This window comes from Glycine max, chromosome 6 (genome assembly GCF_000004515.6).
Source record: "Glycine max cultivar Williams 82 chromosome 6, Glycine_max_v4.0, whole genome shotgun sequence".
In the NCBI taxonomy this organism is placed as follows: Eukaryota; Viridiplantae; Streptophyta; class Magnoliopsida; order Fabales; family Fabaceae; genus Glycine; species Glycine max.
Window position 1 is genome coordinate 49,244,503 of NC_038242.2, and position 20,846 is coordinate 49,265,348.

A 20,846-nucleotide genomic window follows, 5' to 3' on the forward strand; every position below is an offset into this window, starting at 1 on the left:
TTTCAGTCGCTAATTCGATCGCTAATCTCAAAATAGAAATATGCATAGCGACTGTATTATGCTCAATCACTATAATCTTGATATAGCGACTAAAACCTCTTCGGTTGCTATCTTCAACTACATATCGATCACTACTTCGATGGCTAAAGTACTTTTTTATTTTACATATACAGCAATTGAAATAGCCACCGAAGTTTTCAGCGACCTTTAGTTTCGGTCGCTAATTCTATCGCTGACACAAGTTAGCCATCATGATCAAATTCGGTCGCAAATTCAGTCGTGAGTTTTCACCATTAACTATGTGGTCGCTACTGCGGTTGCTAACAGAGACCGAAGTTTTTCGATCGCTAATTTTGGTTGCTAAATTGCATTTTTCTAGTAATGCAAAATTTTACTTTAATGTTAAGAAATCATAAAATTAAAAAAATTCACACATTTATATTTTTTTATTATAACTTAATTATTATTCAAATAAAATAATTAATTCATTTTTTCAAGTTCCCTAAAGTTATTGTGTGCAAAACATTTGAGATCCTTCCTTCCCCACTACCTTGTCTCACTTCGTCGTTCTCTTTTTTCTCTTCAAAATAGGATAAAAAAGTAAGTAATGAAAAAAAATCTTAATAATTATAAATCCTAATATAATAAATCCTAAAAACATAATAGGATCCCAGGACTTATGTCTACCTCTTATTCTTGCTTTGTTAGAACATCTTCAATCATGATTTCTTATATAGGTTTTTTAATCATTTTTTTTTTGTTTTCACAACACTTTTTGTCATTCTCCCACAATGTTATGTCACTCTTAAAAAATTCATACAAAATTTTATTTTAATGTTAAGAAATCACAAACTTAAAAAAATTCACACATTTATATTTTTTTTATTATAACTTAATTATTATTCAAATAAAATAATTAATTCATTTTTTCCAGTTTCCTAAAATTATTGTGTGCAAAACATTTGAGATCCTTCCTTCCCCACTAACATTTCTTTCTTTTCTCTCTTCACACGCCCAAACCTTTCTCTCTCTCCAAAACCTTTTCTCTCTTCAGGCATCACTAACCCTTCTCTCTTTTTTCTCTTCACACGTCCAAACCTTTCTCTCTCTCTCTCCAAAACCTTTTATCCCTTCAAGCATCACCAGCACCACTCCTTGTCACTGGTGCTGCTCTGAGTGACTGCAACCACGGTCTCCATCTCCCAGCGTCCACCATTAACTAGCAACGATCCTCTCCACTAGCCACCAGTGTCGATTTTCTCCACTGCAACTCATAGAGTCACCGACACTGGTCATCGTGCGTCTTGCATCGACGACTCCAGCCATCATTGCGTCTCCATCGCACCTCCTTCACTGGACTTGGAAGTCTATGAGGTCATCAATGTTGTTAGAGATTTGATTTTCCCCTTTCCCCCCTTTTTCCCTTTCATCTCTTCAATTTGGTTCATGGAGATCCTTTCTTCCTTAACCCCCTTTATTGTGTTGTTTTGAATTTGGATGTGAATTAGATTTTTTTGTTCAACTTTTATGAATTTTGAAATTTATTGTGGTTGTTCATTTGAGTTTCTGTTCATTATTATTTCTCTTGTGACAGTTATTGTTCCTCTAATTCGTATATGTAATATACTTGTTAGCTGTGAATAAATTATTTTTTTAATATTAAAAAATTGTTTCTTATAAAGGAATGACTCTGAAGAGTGAAAAAATGCATCCTGCCACATGGGTTTGCTCTAGTAACAATAAAATTTAAAGAACGAATTCTTCAATCTAAACACCTAAGAAAAAATTATATAGTTGGAGATGCTCTTAGAGTTGTTTCTTAATGGCTTTGTCCTTCTCACATTAATAAAAATGTGAATCTTTCTTTATTTTAGGTCTTCAACAGTTAAGAATCACAATAAATCAACTATATAGCAAAAATGTAAAATTAACTGTAATAATAACCGTTAAATTCCGTGCGTATATTGGTATATACTATATAACGTATAAGGAACGGCTGCATCACTCGTGTGTCAGTCTTCTGTCTATTTTTCAGTGTAAAGTGCCAACACGGCTTCCGTCACAACCGCTCCCATTTCCAATCCAATTTCTTCAAATTCGCTCAATTCAATTCTCTCTCTCATCCCTTTTTTCAAGCTCCACCATCCCTTCTCTCTCTTTCTCTCTCAAACAGAAAAAAAAAAAACCGTTTAAAACAATCTCTCTCTCTCTCTCTCTCTTCAATCAATGCCTCACCAAGTCATGGTCCGTTCGCAGCCAGCGAACGGCCACCGGAGGCGCGGCGTCGGCGAAGTGGCCGGCAGCGCCGCGGCAGACTGCACTGCCGTGTGCTGCTGCTGCCCCTGCACGGTCGTCAACCTCGTCGTCCTCGCCGTGTACAAGCTCCCGAAGGGGCTCGTGGAAAAAGCTGCGCACAAGAGACGACGCCGTATGCCGAAGAAGAACAACACCGGCGACGTAAAAAACGGCGTCGTTTTGTTGCAGGCGCAGCGTTCGAGCAGCGTGGAAACGCTCGATATTGCGGTGGGGCCCACGCGCTTGGAGGAGTTTATGAAGAAGGAGTGGGAGGACGAGGAGAAGGGGAAGTGCGAGAAGGAAGAGGAAGAGGGATTGGAGAAGGAGATGTGGGCCCGGTTTGCAGGAACTGGATTCTGGCGGAGCGAGTCTCAGCGTCAACCATAACCGGAGTGGACTGAAATGGATTATCCGCATTCACGCATTCCTGAATTTTGAACCTTCAAACAATTGAATATTGATATTCAACGGTTATTGCGATCAACTGAATGCTTGAATCAGAGGGCGTTGAAACGCCGTCGTATTCTGAAGCGCTTCGGCGAGGTTGTTTTGTGGGGCACGTGTGTGTGTGGTTCCTGGAGATCATGAATTCGGCAGAAGCTATGTTCCTGAGAGTGGAAAAAGCCACATGCGATGGTTATGGTTATGGGTTTTATTTTGCTTTCTTTCCAGATATTTCTTATTTAGAATCATCTGGTACAATTTTTTTTGAAAATGTTTATATTTTTTTTCTGAAATTGTTAGGATCCAAACATGATGATTAGAATTGCTGTTTTGGATTCGGGTGATGTTGATATGGAGGAACATCCTCTCTTGTATATAACTTTTATGTCCCCTCCGTTTCTGCCATTTATAAATATAATAAATTAAGAACCTTTTGGTTGTGGGTGGTTTTTGATACCTCCCTCCTATTCTGCAATTTGATGGTAGCTAGATACGCTTCTCTTAATTTTAAGATGGATTAATTGTTTTCTGTTTGTCTTACATACATGGAGCTAAACGATGCTGTCTTAGATTATTGTTTTTAATCAAGTAGGGATTACAGACAAATAAATGGTGAGGGATTGAAAAATTAATTAATTTTGATTAATTGATTTTTAATTGAAATTGTTTATGTTTAAATGTTTTTTTATAAGTTAGAAGTAAAATTATTTTGAATCCAACCTAAAAGTTATTTGAAGTTATTTTTACTATAATCAATTATAAATTTAGAATCAATTTTGAACTCTTATCCAACATAATACTAAACATATAAAAATATATCAAAAATCAATTCAACAACTTCAAACCAAACATGTTGTACATCCGTTGAGAAGTAAAAAATTATGTTTGTGGTATACAAATTGCAATAATAAATATGGAAACAACATATATATCAGTTTCTGCTCATTTCTTTCTTTTAGGGCACAGTTTTGAGGTCAAAACGTGAGTGCTAGCTACATGCTGATATCAAACACCTAACTACTAGGTTCTTAATAAACGGAAAAAATCATATCCAACGACTAACGTATGAGATAGGGAACCTGCAGACACTGTAATGTTAAACGCCAATATATGCCACTTGGTGAAAGTAATAGGTATGTATGACATTTGAGTGTATGTAGTTGTCGTTGACCATGTCTTGGCATTAGAGCAGTAGAATTAAAATCCATGCTGGAAATTTGGAGGCTGAATGAGTGTGATGGTTTACTAAACCATCCAGAACTTAGTCCCTACTCTAGACAAATTTCCTGTTCAAATTTATGGTGAGACAATAGCCTATGTGTTGAGTTTGAAATTATAGTTGCAAAACTTGACTGTTATTTTATTTGTATAAGAAAATCTCCTTCAATTAATTAAATTATGCTTTTTTTTAATCAGCAAATGAATATATTAATCAAGGTACCATAATCCATAAACAAAAATTCTGATCGCACCCCCAAGGTCAGCATGCACGGTTAGGTTGTATATATACCCAAATGATGAATATAGATACTAAATAACCATGAAGCAAGCACCAAAGAGACCAATGATAAATTACATCAAAGAAACCTAGCTTCTACCCACAACAAAAATACATTAATCCTTCCTGATCACCAAGCATAGCCATCACACAATAATATGGCTTATATTCCCCTTTCCATCCACCTTATCCCAGCTATGCATTGAGAGAATGAGTAGTTGAAGCTTTTTGATTTTCCTTTTAGCCAAGACCACGAGGTGATGAAGCTGATTTTCTGCATTGGAATTTGTGGATCACAGTGGCTTCCATTGAATATGCAATCATTTCTCAAGTTCCAAATGTTCCAAATCGTTGAGGCCCAAATAACCATCCAAGCTTCTTTGGCTTGTGAAGAACGTGCTGCCAAAAATGAGTCTCAGGGGACGCTGGTAGAACCGTATCAACATGTATCCACTTATAACATTGTTTCCAAATTCCCATCACCTTGTCACGTGTAAAGAAGCAGTGACTTAAAGTTTCTGGATTATTTGCATAAAAGGGACAAACAATATCTTGAGGATCTTCTAAAATATTTCTAATTTAAGATTATCCTTGGTTGATAATCTATCCAACTTCAATCTCCAAATTAGGAAAATTGCCTTTGGTTGAACTAATTGAGCTTCCAAATGCTTGGCATCAACTTCACATTTTGGCTTCCCACCATCTCTTCATGCAATGCTTTGTAAGCACTTTTCACCGAGTAGGCTCCCGAGGCATCCTCCTTCCACCACCACATATCATTTATATCTCTCCTTCAGTTTTACATTTTCCAAAATACTTTCTAGTTCCTCAAATTGATATTTTTCCCACTCGGAACATGGGCCTTCTCCACTCCCAAACCATATATATATAGCCTTGGAAACTTCCACAAAGCTCTCCTCCCCCGCCCAATTATCCAACCAAAACCTTGCTTTGTCACCCTCACCTACTTTCCACCTAAACCTTGTATCAAACCATTTAGACATGCTACTCCCTCCACACACCCCACACAAATCCCTCCACTAAATAGATGTTTTGTTATCACACTCACCTCTCAAAAGACCTTTCCATCCCAACATATTTAGAATTTAAAACTTCCGCCCACAACTCGTCATTTTTATTAAAAAGAGCCCATCTCCACTTGGCAAGTAGAGCTTCATTAAACAAAGAGATATTTTTTATGCCTAGCCCACCATGCTCCTTTGGACAACAAATTCTATCTCAACTAATCCAACACACCTTTCTTTTTTCTCCCTCACCCCTCTAAAGAAATTTTCTTTGAATGACTTTAATTTCCCTAGCTACTTGAGAAGGCATTTTGAAAAAAGAGAGATAAAAAATGGGTAAAGAAGATAGTATCGAGTTTATCAAGCAAATTCTTCCCTTCCCGCATATGAAAGAGACTTGTATTTCCATTGGGCAAGCTTCTTCTAGAATTTTCCAATGATTGACTTCCATGTTGTCACTCTTCTTGGATTGGCTCCAATAGACATTCCCAAGTATGTGAAAGACAATGTAAGTAGGCTACAATTTAACAATCTTGCAAACTTCTCCACTTCACTACTCTCCACTCCCACCGCCCCAAAAGAGATTTTGGAGAAATTAACTTTCAAGCTGGATACTAGTTCAAAACATCTCATGATACACTTAATGGTAATCACATTCTCCAATGTTACTTCTCCCAAATTAATAGTATCATCCATGAATTGGAGCAAATTAACTTCCACTTCATCTATTCCCACACGGTAACTAGAGAATAAATTCTTTGATATAACTTCTTTCATTAAACTGCTAAGGCCCTCCGCAACTATAACAAAATGAAAGGGTGCGAAAGGATTTCCTTGTCTTAGTCCCCTTTGCAATTTGAACTCATTAGATGGACTCCCATTGACAAGAATCAAGACCATACTAGTATATTCAAACAATCCTCTATCCATCTAATTCACTTCTCATTAAATCCAAGCCTTCTCATCATGTAAAACAAGAAATCCCTATAAATAGAGTCATATGCTTTCTCATAATCCGTCTTAAAGATGAGACACTTTTTTTTCTTCTTCTAGCTTCATCAATAACTTCCATTGCCAACCACTACACTATACACAAGATTTCTTCCTCCAATAAATGCACTTTGTCTCTTGTCAATGACACCATCAAGTACTCTTTTCAACCTATTAGCCAAAATCTTCGCAAGAATTTTATACATGCATCCCACAAGAGAGATTGGTCTAAAGTCACCCAAACTTTGTGGCTCATTAACTTTTGGGATTAAAGTGATAAAAGAAGAATTGCTACCTCTTGGAAACACTCCATGCTATGAAATTCCACCAAGAACTGCATAGCATCATCCTTCAACAAATGCCAAAATAGCTTGATGAATTTGAAGTTGATCCCATCGCCCTGGGCATTTCATGTTACCACAATCTAAAACCACTTCTTTAACTTTCCCCTCATCAAAATTAGCCACTAACATTATTATGTTGCTCAAAGGTTCTTTAACCCAACACCCGTCCACATTGATCCCTCTAAGCACAGTCTTCCATTTCCTCCAATTCACCACACTATAAAAGTACCTTGTGTTACAATCCCCTTCCATATTCCACTCCAATCTTGCCTTTTGTCTTAAAAGAGATTCTTTGTAATTGTTCACCCTCTAAAACTTTTGCAACTCCTTTTTCCTCATTATTTCCAAATCACTAAGGCTTGTGATTTCCCCTTTCAATTCAATTTCATTCATCTCTTTTTGACCTTCTTCAAATCTGCTTTCCAAGTTGCCAAAATGCTCCTTATTCCACTTCTTCAATTCCCTCTTCAACCATTTAAGTTTCTCCTTCAATACAAACACTCCCCAACCTTGCACTTCTAATTTCCTCCATGCATCCTCAACAAATTTTTGGAATCTCCCATCATCAAATCAACAATTCAACACTCTAAACGGTTTGGGACCTCAATCCACTACGACATTCTTCGGAACAAGCGGCAACAATCGAATATGTTTCTCTCCAAGATGTATTGTGAAGCTTCCAGCTACCTACCAAGCCATTCTCTATTCACCATAATTCTATCAAGCCTACTCATAGCCTTTCCATTTGGTTTAAACCAAGTAAATTTTCTTCCATGCATTGGGATGTCTTCTACTCCCATATCGGCAATGAATTGGTTGAGTTCCCTTCTCTCACCCCCTCCACCACTAGTTTCAGCTGCCCCTTTCCTTTTGTTTTCCCTCCTGATGCAATTAAAATCATCAACAACGCACCAAAATTAGAGTTGCTGTTGGACTTCATTTGCACTAACTCCTCCCAAACCCTTCTCTTTTGTAGCAAGCTAGTCACATGGAGAATATATGTTAGCAATGGAAATACAACAGCCCTCTTCCCTTCATACAGATTTGACACTTCCAAACAATCTTTATTCCACACACATAACAGCCCCCCAGCAGAATTAACTGCAGGACTAAAAAAGAAATCCACCTCCTTGTCTCCCTTACAAAGTCATAAACTTGTCTGTATGTTATTTTATTTGTGATTGAATAATAATTAAACTAATTTTATATTGTTAATGTATAGTTATTAAACTCTTTATTTTTATAGACTTTTAGTGATTTTTTATAAGTTTAATATACATGCACTTTTTATATAAGAAAATAGGATATGATATGACATGCTGGAACTTCACAAGACTTCCTCGGTGCACCTATTGATTTCGGCCATACCAGATATTGAACGCATCAGACACTGCTCCATCATCAGCATTTGTAATGAAACCTCTTAACCATTCCAGAGATGAAAAAAATCTGGTTTGGTACAATACGAATTCTGGACATGTTAAGATAGCATGCTCAACAGTCTCTAATTATAAATGAAACTTTTAGTGATTTTGTTTTTGAGAAGAAAAAAAAAGGGTCATTGACTGTTATATCTAAAAAATTTCTCTAACTCAGGAGGATATCATACCATAAATAAGGCTATAATCAAATTTGGCTAAAACCAGACAATCCTCAAAACATATTTAAATTCATCATACAGGAACATAGCATGTGAGGATGGGAGAGAAGAACATAATAATTCCTAAAATAGTCAAAGATAATTGCAATATGGAATATATATAATTTATAACTAACAGGCCGATAGGATAGAATAGAATAATAGAACAATAAGTTTATCACATATTTAGTTTATGGTGTTATTTTAACAGTTCAAGCTCAACTAAAATCACTAGAGTACATATTGCTTATTGGAGTTCAAAACAAAATTAATCGTTATCCTCGATGCGTTTCGCAGCAAAAATAACAAAGAATGCATTAATATCATGTAACATTTTCAAAAGAAAAAAAAAAACAGATGCATAAATCGAACCAAACTGAGACATTCTTTCCCAACCAAAACAGATAGTTTTTCCAAATAAAGTTTTGAAATACTCAAAATATCCAACGTGTACTACAATTGAAAATTTCTCCCAAATTAAACTTAAAGACCACATTTGTTACTTTTTATTTACTTGTCTTACATATAGGAAGAGTCCAAGAGCACAAGAAGGTGGAAGTAGAGATGGTTTTTTCACAACACCGATGCTTAGAAGTTATAATGTTGCCTTCGAAGTAGGCTCAGATAAATTACAGCATATATTAGTTTCAAAGGGGAAAAATTTATTACAATTGCAGTTTAGCACAAAGGTTTTAAATATCGGTTGCGATTGCGCTGCAATTTTGTCATGTTTGTTGATATCGTGAAAAAATGCAGCTGATGCGATCCCAATTGCGAGCGTAACATGATCGCAGACAACTAAATTTTTTTGATGTTACAGCCCAAATAATGGTAGTGGACCGTTTTTTGAAACCTTTGCACAACTTTTGGGTAATGCATAGATGCTTAGAATGTTGTTTTTTGGTCATTATCATCACTCGTACCTAAAACCAAGTAGAAGTTAAAATGCAATAGTAAAAGCTACTACAATAAACAAAACATGCATGTTGTAGCAGACTAGTAGTGTTTGAAGCGCTTCAAACTCTAATTCCCCAGATGTTTCTCTATGAAATGTTTGACAACCAGCATCAACTTGTTTGATGGTTCAGAGTTGGAATCATTAGTGAAGAACCCATGTTGTTGTCCTTCAAATTCTACACACTCAACATCTTTACCCCACTCCTTGAGCCTCCTTGCATAATCCTCTGTCCTGTCTCTTAAGCAAATCACTTCCTGGAGCCACCACTAAAATTGGGTCTAGTTTAGTTGCTTCAAGGCTCTTGCTATTTGGCCCAAACGGATTCACAAGAGGGTGATAACTAGTTTCCCCAACGGGTAAACAAAGCCTCCAATACCTGTTCATTAAGAAACAAACACATAAACCTTTCTTGTTCTATGCACACCAAAATGGCAAAATTGACATTTTCTTTTTAGAGATTACAGTTATTTTTTTCTTAAATTTTTTTTATTTAAGTTGGATAGAATTACAGTAAAATACAAAATCTTTTTTAATTATTTAATGTCTAAAACTCATATTCAAGACAACTTACTAGAACGCTAGTTGATGCACATGTTCATTCGGTGGTAATTCTGACACTATTTACATTCATTGACTTGCATACCTTATCAATTAAGGTTTGAAATTTTGAATCATTATTTTGAAAATAAACACAATATATTTAAATTACCAACCTATCAATAAGTTCTAAATTGAGAAAAGTATCATTTAGTCCTTTAGTTTCTCACTTGGTTCGGATAGTCCCACTAAAGAAAGGGGTCCAATAAAAGATAAACCCTTACCCGAACCGGTGCCAGCTCGGGAGACCCAAATCCAAGCCGAGCCGAGCCGCCAAATGGTGAACTATGTTCCCTCCAGCCGAGTCACCCAAAACAAACACGCCGCTAAAATCAGCCACGTGGCTCAACCACGGATCCAGCTCATTACTCACGGCTTGATCTTGAAGCCACTTAATAGGTTTAAACATATTTTTTTTATTCCTATAAAATAAGCGAGTTTTGATTTTAATCATAGCTATTTTTTTTCATCTTAAAAAATATGAAATTATTATTTTGGATCCTTGATGTCAACTACTCATGTGTTTAATGAAAAATCAAATGAACATCCACGTCCACTAGTATTTGCGGTATCATATCAAGATGCAAAACCTCCAAAAAGTTATGTAGAATTCTAAAATGAATGTTATTTATCAACCTTAACAAGAAAATTAGGGACAAAAAATAATGATTTCGGCTTTTTGAGTGATGAAAATCAAAGAAAAATATTTTATAACGATCAAAACCTATTCAATAATTTTACATACATTAAAAATAGTAATTTCAAATTTTAGAAGATGAAAAAGAAGAAAACATCTTAGAGGAACTAAAAGCACAACTCAATCATTTTATAAGACTAAATATATTTTAGAAAAATTCAGTAAATTTTAACCAAGAATAGATAATGTGATGTGATAGATGGGATACGATAAGAAGGGTGTTTGCTGTATCACTCCTCTTTGATGATTTGTGTTTGCTAATCTGATTTTGGGTACTGCTTACTTGAAAGTTTGGAATTTTAGCTCTGTAGCAGGTTCAGAGAAATTGCAAGAAATATTATCAGCATCGAAGGGGAAAGATTTATTACAATTGCAATTTAACACAGCTTTTGGGCAATGCATACTTGATGCTTAGAAATGTTACTTTGTTCCCTTGTCATCACTCGTACCTAAAACATAGTTAAAAATGCAAGAGCAAAAGTTACTACATTAAACATGCATGTTGTAGCTAGACAAGTAGTGTTTGAAGCCCTTCAAACTTTCCCCAAATGCTTCTCTATGAATTGTTTGATGATCAGCATCAACTTGTTTGATGGTTCTGAGTTGGGATAAATAGTGAAGAAACCATGTTGTTGTCCTTCAAATTCTACATACTCTATATCTTTATTACCCCACTCCTTAAGCCTTTTTGCATAATCCTCTGCCCTATCTTTAAGCAAGTCACTCCCTCCAGCCACCACTAGAATTGGGTCGAAATCAATTGCTTCAAGGCTCTGGCTATAAGGCCCAAAAGGATTCACAAGAGGGTGATCAGTAGTCTCCCCAATGGGTATAGAAAGCCTCCAAAACCTATTCAACCATTAACAACACATACATACACCTTTCACTAGTTTAGCAACAAGACAATAACAAAAGAAAATTGTTCTATGCATGCAAAAATTTTGGCACTATATATTTGTACTTTCATTGACTAATTTACTTACCCTATTAATTAATACTTGAATCATTGGAAAGCTGGTGTAAACATGATACAAAAAAAAATGATTCACATACACACAAAAATATGGTGCAAAATTCCATTTTACTAACCTATCAATAAGTTCTAAATTGAGAAAAGCATCTTTTGGTCCTTCAGCTTCTGACTTGGTTCGGATAGTTCCACCAAAGAAAGGGGCCAATAGAACATAACCCCTAACCCGAACCGGATCCAACTCGGGAGACCCAAACCCAAGCCGAGCCGCTAAGTGATGAGCTATGTTCCCTCCAGCTGAGTCACCCGAAATGTACACATGGCTAAAATCAGCCACGTGGCTGAGCCACGGGTCTGGCTCATCACTCACGGCTTGAGTTTGAAGCCACTTAAGAGCCTCAAAGCCATCCTCGATCGCATCGGGGAGTCGATTCTCCGGAGCAAGCCGATAATCTGGGGCAACAACTACGGCTCGAAGCCGAGAAGTAAGCTGGAAACAATAGTTTTGACAGTTAGGCCAAGTGCGCGAGCCGATGCAAAAGCCGCCACCGTGGATATAAATGAAAATGGGAAGCTTGGATCCGGCTGAGTCGTCGGCTGGCTTATAGAGCCGAAGCTGAAGATCAAGTGCAGTGTCAAAAACGACATCTTTCCACAAAACGGTGCCATCGTCGTTTATAGGTACGTTGAAGCTTGGACGTGAAGAACGTACTATGGAACCGTCGTTATAGACATGAAGAACGCCACGACAATCTTCCACCACGGTGGCTTTGGAGTTCGATATCTCAGACATGTTTTTCTTATCCCTTGTCCACTATTTATTTTTTTTGTGTGAGGAAAAGTTGTGAATATAAAGAGGTTATTGAATGAGTCAATGACAATGGATATGCATTGTTATGTGAATGGCGTTTTCTCGTTGTGCTTGTTTAATTTGTTTGCCATACAAAACAAACACAAAAGGCTCAAATGCTTGTGTGGAGTGTGTCATCGTCGATAACTTCTTCTGTGTACGTTGTTTTGTGCGGCTCTTTAGTCTTTAGTTTTGACATTGTCTTAATCCGCAATTTTAATCTATTAATTTTAGAAAATCCATAATTTTTATCTTAGAGATATTTAATAATATTTTTATAAAAAAAAGTTACAATTATAATAAAATGTAAAACTTTGGACATAAATTATGAGACTCCAAGATGAAGTTAGGGTTACATATTACACTGGAGGCGTACTAACTAGAATTATATATACTTTAATTTCATTATTACAGTAATTCTGGTCGTGACATAACAATAATTTAGTCTTCTCTTTTCTTATACCGTGCTTAATTACACAAGTAATAATATGTCTAAAATTAATCATACATCTCAAAGTGCCTATGTTATGAAACACGATGTCTATGAGTGCTTCTGCTAGCCACGCAGCATTGGCAATGTCATTGTTCAGAGTCTTTTCTAGTGCAATGGATTTGATCCATCAACATCCATGGCACAAAAAAAAGAATTTTAGAGATTTTTTTTTTCCAGCAGACAAAAATACACCTAAACAAAACCAGTGTAAAATACAAGTGAGACGTCCATTATTCTAACAAAACTATAAAATACATATTAAAGAAAACAACATGTTGAATTTGTGTAATCATTAAAGGACAAAAATAAAAGCAAGCACACTTGCTTTGACGAGAGATTTTGTTTGATAGCAAAGTCAAGTTGATATAGTCCACAATACCCTTTTATCATCTATAAGGACTTTTAAGTTTTGAACATACTTTTAGAAGGGTATTTTGGTGAACTCAAACTTCTCGTATCTATATTCCTTGCCAACTACTGAAAGATATGCCAAAGTCACAAATTATAAATACCATAGCTTAACATAATTGTAATGAAATGATTATATATAGTGCCACCGACAGATTTCTATGAGGAACGTACAAGGAGATATATGCACCGGGGGCACACAGAACTAGCAAGGAAAAGGAAGCAAAATAGGGCTTATAAGGTCATAGTTTTAATACTTTTTTCCCTAAAAGTGCCTTAAGCTTCTCTCCTACCATACTGTTGAGGGATACACGAAACCAAACTCATTTAATAATGTGACCAAAATCATTGATAATTATACAATAATGGATTCTTCTACGCCCCCACCAAATACTGATTATAGAATTACTTAATAATAATCACTTCCACTTGTCCTTTTATGAGCCAAATCTATGGTCAATTCATTTTTATATGACTTTATGAGAGCAAAGTAACCGTGACATAGCCACTTCTCATACTCTTTTTTTTTTTTCATGGCACAGGCATACTATTATCTTCATTATGTCTTGTTCTTCGAAATTAATTGTCGTTGATGTTCTTCAGCAAAAAAAAAAATGTGATTATATATTATGAGTTTAACTTGAAATGAAATGTAAATATTAGAATGAGATTTTTTAAATAGATACTGCAAATATCTTTTATGATGTATTTGGTAGAGTGGAATGGAAAAAAAAGAAACAAAATTTTAAAAAATTGAGTTAAAGTAAATTGATAAATGTGTGACATTCACACTAATTTTTTAAAATTTTCCTTTTTCTCCACTCCATTTCACTTGTCTCAAAACACACCAACAGGATAAAATCCTTATCAACATTAAATATTTCTCTACAGATATTTAATGTAGTTATATAATTAGTATTTGAAGTTGATATACTAATTAATCTGAAATAATTTTATGTCATTTGATCTATGAACTTGACGCTGTTAGTTGAAAATTTTAAATGAAAATAAATTTAATCGATCCGTTGGGTGGCATTATCATCCATATCATTGTTCTAATTAAGTCAGATAATAGCTAGAGAGAAACTTGACAAGTGAATCCATTATTCAAATTATGTATGCAATGAGGTTAACATTCACAATATTTATTTAATAAATAAACCGATGAATTCTTTCCCCATCAATCAAAGATTATTACCACTTTTGAATCTTCACATTGATGAGAAGATAAAAGTGAAGACGAAGTAAAGAAAGCTCAAGAGATAGACTGATAGCCCGTCGGTGGGGGATAGGTCATAGGTCACCCTCCATACATAAAAGACTTGTCCTTAATTGCTATGTCATTATAGGGAAAAGTAAGAAAAAGGGTATGAACCCCCTATTTTATTTTCAAACGTCTTCACCCAATTGTTTAATTAACTTTCCTTCTAAACCTATTAATCTACATACCCCAACAAATAGTCTTCACCAATTGTCTAATTGGAGTATATATTATCCAATCCCTTATTAATGTTAATTTGTTTTTTTCTTCTTTTTTGTCCCTTTCAATTTATCTCTACCAAAAACAGGATGAACTCCCACATGTACAAAGAGTTCTGTGGTTCCTTCTTGCAATCCCATAAGCTTTGGCAAAAAAATATTTTGCATTCTTAATGCCAAATGTCTTTTTTTTCTTTCTAGAGTTTTGCAAGCATTTTTATTCCATGGTTTTGTATGGTACGTACACATGAGTTTCTAGAGGACAGGAACAGCTCAGCTAATACATGAACACAAATAGCATATGAGGGAACCCAAGGCCAAGTGGGGGGGCCAATCACCACTCTTAATTAATTCACAAGTCGTAATATCTTTTTTATAATTGCTTCGATGCATCTATTCCACGGTGTAGACAATCCATACATTAAACGCACACAATATACTCATAACCTAATAAACAACATATTCTTAATGAATAAACAACTTATTCTCTGCGTGCTAATTGCAAAGTATAACTTTTTTTAATCCGTCAGGTCGAAGATCCACTAATCAGACAATAATATTTACATTACACACTAATCTTAAAAAAATGTCAATATTATATTATGTAATGTATACTTTTAAACTCATTTTCTCTTAATATTAATGAAAATTTATTAAAGTTACAAGTTTTGTGAGTTTTTATGAGTTTTTTTAAAAAAAATTATGTATCATAAAAAAATGTATTAAAAAGTACTACAATACTGTATTATTATTAACCCTCCTCTTCCATCAAATGCACACCAACACTAGCTACTTATAAATACAGAGAAAAAAAAGTGTGTTCACCTTCACCACGGTCTTCATTCTACAACTCATGCAGAAGGTGAAAAAGTCAAAACACACCATTAAGATGGTAAGAAAAGAAAATTATTGACAATAATGAAAGTGGGTTTATCTATCTATCCATCCTTCATTTATTCACGAGCCAGGTAGCAGTTAGGGTTTCTGGACCCCACACCAATAGAACCCTGTTTCTCACTTCCCCCTCCCAATCAAATCCCGCCACATAAGCCATTGATTTTCACAAAGCAACCGACACCCCTTTATTCATTTACCCACATCCATTAATTGGCACCAATTAACAACCGCAACAACACTATTAATCCCAACATTTTTACCCCACCCTTAACCAAAACAAAAACCTACCTTGTCTCCAACATACATAGGCACTGTCTCTGTTTCTATTTCTCACTCTCTGAACTCTGAACACCGAAAATCCGCCATGGATTTTCGCATCTATGGCGTCACGATCCTTCTCTTCCTCTTCCCAACCCTCACATTCTCAATCTCACAGGGTCAGATAAACTCAAACTCAATCCTTGTCGCTCTGTTGGACTCCCATTACACCGAACTCGCTGAGCTTGTGGAAAAAGCCATGCTTTTGCAGACTCTGGAGAACACTGTCATGAACAACAGCAACAACATCACAATCTTCGCTCCCAGAAACGAAGCCCTCGAACGCGATCTCGACCCCGATTTCAAGCGTTTCCTCCTCGAACCCCGCAATCTCCATTCCCTCCAAACCCTCCTGTTGTCCCACATCGTCCCCAAAAGAATCACCAAACCCGAATTCAAAACCGGGTCGACCCGACACAGAACTTTAGCGTCTCACCACCACCTCACTCTCCAAGCCCTGAATTTGACTCACTGGAATGTTGAGTCTTCCCGGGTTATTAACCCGAATTCGGTAACCCGACCCGACGGAGTGATCCACGGCATCGACACTCTCCTCATCCCTCGCTCAGTCCAAGACGAATTCAACCGTCGCCGGAATCTGATCTCCATCGCCGCGGTAAAACCCGAACCATCCCCGGAGGTCGACCCGCGAACCCACCGGTTAAAGAAACCGGCGCCGGCATCGCCGGCGGGGGCCCCGCCGGCGCTCCCGATCTACGACGCGATGGCGCCGGGGCCATCGCTTGCACCGGCGCCAGCGCCGGGTCCGGGTGGGTCTCACAAGCACTTCAATGGGGAAAAGCAAGTAAAAGATTTCATCGAGACGTTACTCCACTACGGCGGCTACAACGAGATGGCGGATATTCTGGTAAACCTAACGTCCCTGGCGACGGAGATGGGAAGGTTGGTTTCGGAGGGTTACGTTTTGACGGTGTTAGCTCCTAACGACGAGGCCATGGCGAAGTTAGCGACGGAGCAATTAAGTGAACCGGGTTCGCCCGAACAGATTATGTACTATCACTTGATACCCGAGTATCAGACCGAGGAGAGCATGTACAATGCCGTCAGAAGGTTCGGGAAGGTCCGTTACGACACGTTACGGTTGCCGCACAAGGTCACGGCGCAGGAGGCTGACGGCTCCGTTAAGTTCGGCCACGGGGACACGTCTGCTTACTTGTTCGACCCCGATATTTACACGGATGGACGGATCTCCGTTCAGGGAATTGACGGCGTTCTGTTTCCGCCTCAGGAGGAAGAAGCCGCCGGGCCCGTTACCCGAGCCCAGCCCGCTAAGGTCGTCGTCAAGCAAAGAAGAGGTGAGCTTTTTTTTTTTCTTTCACTTTTGCCTTTTTTTTTTGTTGGTGGTGTTTGTTTTGGGGGTTTTTTAAGTCAAGATGAGGATGACGTGTGTTTAATTTGGTTGGCTAAATTTATTTTTGTTTTTTTTTTCTTTTCGTTTACTTCTTTTCTTTTTTTTAATTATGTGGCTAGACTGGTTCTGGTTTTGGGTTAAGGTTGTCAATTATTGAGGTTTCATTTTTGTTTCTGGGCTAGTATTGGTTTGGACAAGGGAGTGCATATTTTTATGTAAGGTAGTTTCTTGAATAGGGTAATAATGTTTGAATTTTAGGTGGGAGAGTCTAAGATTATGTTTAGGGTCATGTTTGGTTACCCTTCAAAATTACGTTTGACAATACAATTTGGCTTGCAAATTAATCTTGGAGAAACAAGACTTGGAATACTTTTGAAAACTTAAGTTTGGCCCCTGGAATCTGTGGGAATTTCATGCAAGGTGGAAGAAGGAATATATTGTTTGTCTTGCTTGCTCTGGTTTGTGTAAGTTACTAGTTAGGATTGATTATTTGGAAATACTACTGAGAATATTATTGATGTGGAAAATGGGATTCTTAAGATTTAAGAAACTAGTAAGAAAAAAGTTTATAAAGTGGCAGTGGTACCACTCAACGTATCGAATTGTTTGTTAGGTCAAGCTTCTGCAAGGTGGAAAAGAAACTTTTGAGGAAAATGTTATGCCCAGAGGGTTCTTATAGCTAAACAAGAAAATTGGAGTTGAATCCCTTTGAATTGAATGGTGGTGAGGGGAGATGAATGCTAATGGAACTTCATGAATCTTTTAGCTTGTGATACCAATAATTTTGTTGTCGTATGTCTACACCTGTAAATAATTAAAGTTGTTGAGAAAAAAAAAAATCAATGATTGGTGTTTAAATATATGCATGATTTGTTTTATCATAAAAAGTAAATTGCTTACTTTAGAAAAGCCAGGTCCACGTTTTTCCCCACTAATGATAACTAGCAATCATATTTGATGATAATCTTCAAGTTACAACCTTTTGCTTCTTAGATGGTCCATCATCATTTCTCACAAAATTGGTGAGTATTTTAGTAAGTTCCTACTTTGTGCAATGCTTGAATATGAGAACTAGATGGAAAGTAATCATATGTGGGGAAAAGAAAAGAAAAATTGGAAATGGAGGAGAGAGACCAGAAGAGGAAAGTGATGAATGACGTAAAAGACAATTATCCAGCTAGAATGAATTTTATGTTCGTTTCGATGTTTGTGAGCTCAATCTTGTAATATCAAAGTCTATGATTGACTTGATAAATGAATTTTTCTTGTTTTCTTTGATATCTCTTTTCACATGCTAATCTATATAAAGAATTTGTTTTATCTATGGTCTGCTTGGTTTTTGTTTTTTTACCTCATTTCAGTGATACTCCACAACTGATTATATAAATATCATTTCACATAGTTTCTGTTTAAGCTAAAGTTTGAATGGGGAATGAATGGCAGGAAAATTGTTGGAAACAGCATGTTGGATGCTTGGAAGCTTTGGACAGAACTCTAGATTCATCTCTTGTCAATGAAGAGCTCTTATCTGGATGCTAGCAAGACTAGTTAAGAACGAAAACCGTGAGATTCTAATTTGATATCTGAATGATGTTACGTGATAACTAGCTTAAGCCCATTAATCAGATCTTGTTAACTTGAATAAAGGATTAATTATAATAAAGAGTGTTTATGTTTTCCTTGCTCCTGCCAAATCACTAGTTTTTCTTGTTGTTCTCACATAGTTCATAGTTCCATTGATGTTTACTGTTACTGATAATGTAACAGTACAAAATCCAATTGGTGAAATTGGACGTTCAAAGCAGAATTTCATCTCAGTACAAAATCTGTTTAAAGTTCAAACACAATGAATGCATGCATGCATGCCATCAGGCCTTTGACCCGGTTATGGTCAGTCACTTGGTCTTAAATGGGTGTTCTCTCTCTACCATGTGAGATTAAATATCAAATGCCAAAAAATAAAATATAAAAAGAAAAAAAGTAAACCTCAATTTTTTAGGAATATGAAGCTTCATGTTACCCTCCCAATATTCATTAGAAAAAAACTTATATACAGTAGTAGTTCTTTTAGTGCTGTTCGTTCTGTTTTTCAATCAAAATTTATAGTTTAGCCTCAATAATATGCATACTCCTCTAATACAAACCTTTGTTACTTAGATTACTTATATGAAACTCCAATTCTGATGGAAGAACAACACAAATTGTATTTTAACCTTTGTCCACCTCATTTTGATTACTTAACCATGTGATTTTCCTAATTGTCATTAAGTTGACCTTCAACTTTATTATTTTCCTTTAACATTTTCTGTTTACTTACACTGATTGCACATGCCTTGATGCAGCTGCACAGGAAATTCCAAAGATGTAAAAAGTCAACGGAATATGAAGGCCAGGTTACTTGAAATGGGTTAATAGCAGCAGCTGCTATGGATTTGGTTTTCCCACGTTTTTGTGATGGTCTTTTTTTCTTTCTCCTTCTCGATTTTTCTTCTTGTGGATTTGGGTCTTGGACTTGAGAACAAAAGTTTCTCAAGTCTAGTGAAAACAATATATAGTGCAATTTAGATTCAGTTAGGAGGTTGTGTTGGTGGGATGAGAAGGTTTTATGTAATAAGATGGCAGTGAAATCTGTGCCCGATTCAGTAAGTAATTTTACAAAAATGGAAATACAGTAATAATCAATAAAATGATTCTTTTCTGTAATTACATTTTGTACATTTCCTCTTCATCCCCCTTTGTATTACCTATAATATAATTATCACCCATCCATTTGGAAAAATTATATTTTAGTTTTTTTTAGTCAGAAATTAAAAGAGGGATTATTGTGTTGGTAAAACTATTTCATTTTCTATGTCTTGGTCTTTGATTGGGAGTAATGGACATGTTCAAAGCAAAGTATTTATGGTTTAAGTATCCAATAACTACCACTTGTTATTACTCAATTGCTGATATCAAATTCTGGCTCAATTTTAATTTATTTCTTGCTCTCGTCATTATGGTCAATAAGTTATTATTGTTATAATTAATAAGGTCCCGTCAATGACGTGGAGAACTTTGAAAATGCCGTGCTTATTGTCTCTAATTCTCTATGACTATATCAACTCTTTGGCATGATGCTAGGAAATGGCAAGTCAGGACTTGTTCTTACATCATGGCAAAGTACTTAAGTAATTGATTCTTAATCACATTTGAGAATTTTCTTGATTTTGAAGAACTGCTAGAAAATGTTGCATTACTCCTAGAAGTAGCCAACTGATCTTAACTTTCATTATTCTTTTTCCATTGTATTAACTTAGCCTGGAAAAGAAAAAAACAATGTAATTAAACTGAAAAGGTTTATATATATTTTTAGTTTTTATAAAATGAGTGTTTTAATTTTGGTACCTATAATTATTTTCTTCATTCCACTAAAATTTAAAATTATTGTGAATTTTAGTTTTGGTCCCATAGGGGCTAAATTGATATACTCGTCAGTTTTTATCACAATTTCTCCCCATTTTTTTATTTATAATTTTCACATACAAAAATAATGTCCAATCATTAAAACTCAACATCATAGCTATAAAGTCTGT

At 36.0% G+C, this 20,846-nt stretch overlaps 4 protein-coding genes across 6 annotated transcripts; 2 read left to right on the plus strand and 2 right to left on the minus strand.

The window, feature by feature from the left end:
• The first annotated feature begins 1,917 nt into the window (after nt 1-1,917).
• LOC100796231 (uncharacterized) lies at nt 1,918-3,170 on the plus strand. The gene has a single exon (XM_014776836.2). The coding sequence runs from the start codon at nt 2,227-2,229 to the stop codon at nt 2,680-2,682; it is 456 nt and encodes a 151-aa protein (XP_014632322.1). The 5' UTR covers nt 1,918-2,226; the 3' UTR covers nt 2,683-3,170.
• Nucleotides 3,171-8,808: 5,638 nt separating this feature from the next.
• LOC121175091 (probable carboxylesterase 15) lies at nt 8,809-10,684 on the minus strand. The gene is made up of 2 exons (XM_041016751.1): nt 10,015-10,684; nt 8,809-9,569 (listed from the first exon to the last, which is right to left on the minus strand). The coding sequence occupies exons 1-2, from the start codon at nt 10,242-10,244 to the stop codon at nt 9,386-9,388; spliced, it is 414 nt and encodes a 137-aa protein (XP_040872685.1). The 5' UTR covers nt 10,245-10,684; the 3' UTR covers nt 8,809-9,385.
• A 140-nt stretch (nt 10,685-10,824) lies between these two features.
• Nucleotides 10,825-12,472, minus strand: LOC100801391 (probable carboxylesterase 15). 2 transcript variants are annotated; one of them, XM_014776837.3, is made up of 2 exons: nt 11,577-12,472; nt 10,825-11,264 (listed from the first exon to the last, which is right to left on the minus strand). In XM_014776837.3, the coding sequence occupies exons 1-2, from the start codon at nt 12,248-12,250 to the stop codon at nt 11,021-11,023; spliced, it is 918 nt and encodes a 305-aa protein (XP_014632323.1). In that variant the 5' UTR covers nt 12,251-12,472; the 3' UTR covers nt 10,825-11,020. The 2 variants fall into 2 exon arrangements, with proteins under 2 accessions (XP_014632323.1, XP_003527508.1); XM_003527460.5 differs by having other exon boundaries at nt 10,825-11,336; nt 11,577-12,468.
• A 2,942-nt stretch (nt 12,473-15,414) lies between these two features.
• Nucleotides 15,415-19,977, plus strand: LOC100802279 (fasciclin-like arabinogalactan protein 16). Of its 2 annotated transcripts, none has more exons than XM_003527462.5 (3): nt 15,415-17,218; nt 18,718-18,837; nt 19,617-19,977. In XM_003527462.5, the coding sequence occupies exons 1-2, from the start codon at nt 15,949-15,951 to the stop codon at nt 18,789-18,791; spliced, it is 1,344 nt and encodes a 447-aa protein (XP_003527510.1). In that variant the 5' UTR covers nt 15,415-15,948; the 3' UTR covers nt 18,792-18,837; nt 19,617-19,977. The 2 variants fall into 2 exon arrangements, with proteins under 2 accessions (XP_003527510.1, XP_006582372.1); XM_006582309.4 differs by having other exon boundaries at nt 18,718-18,821.
• Nucleotides 19,978-20,846: the final 869 nt, after the last annotated feature.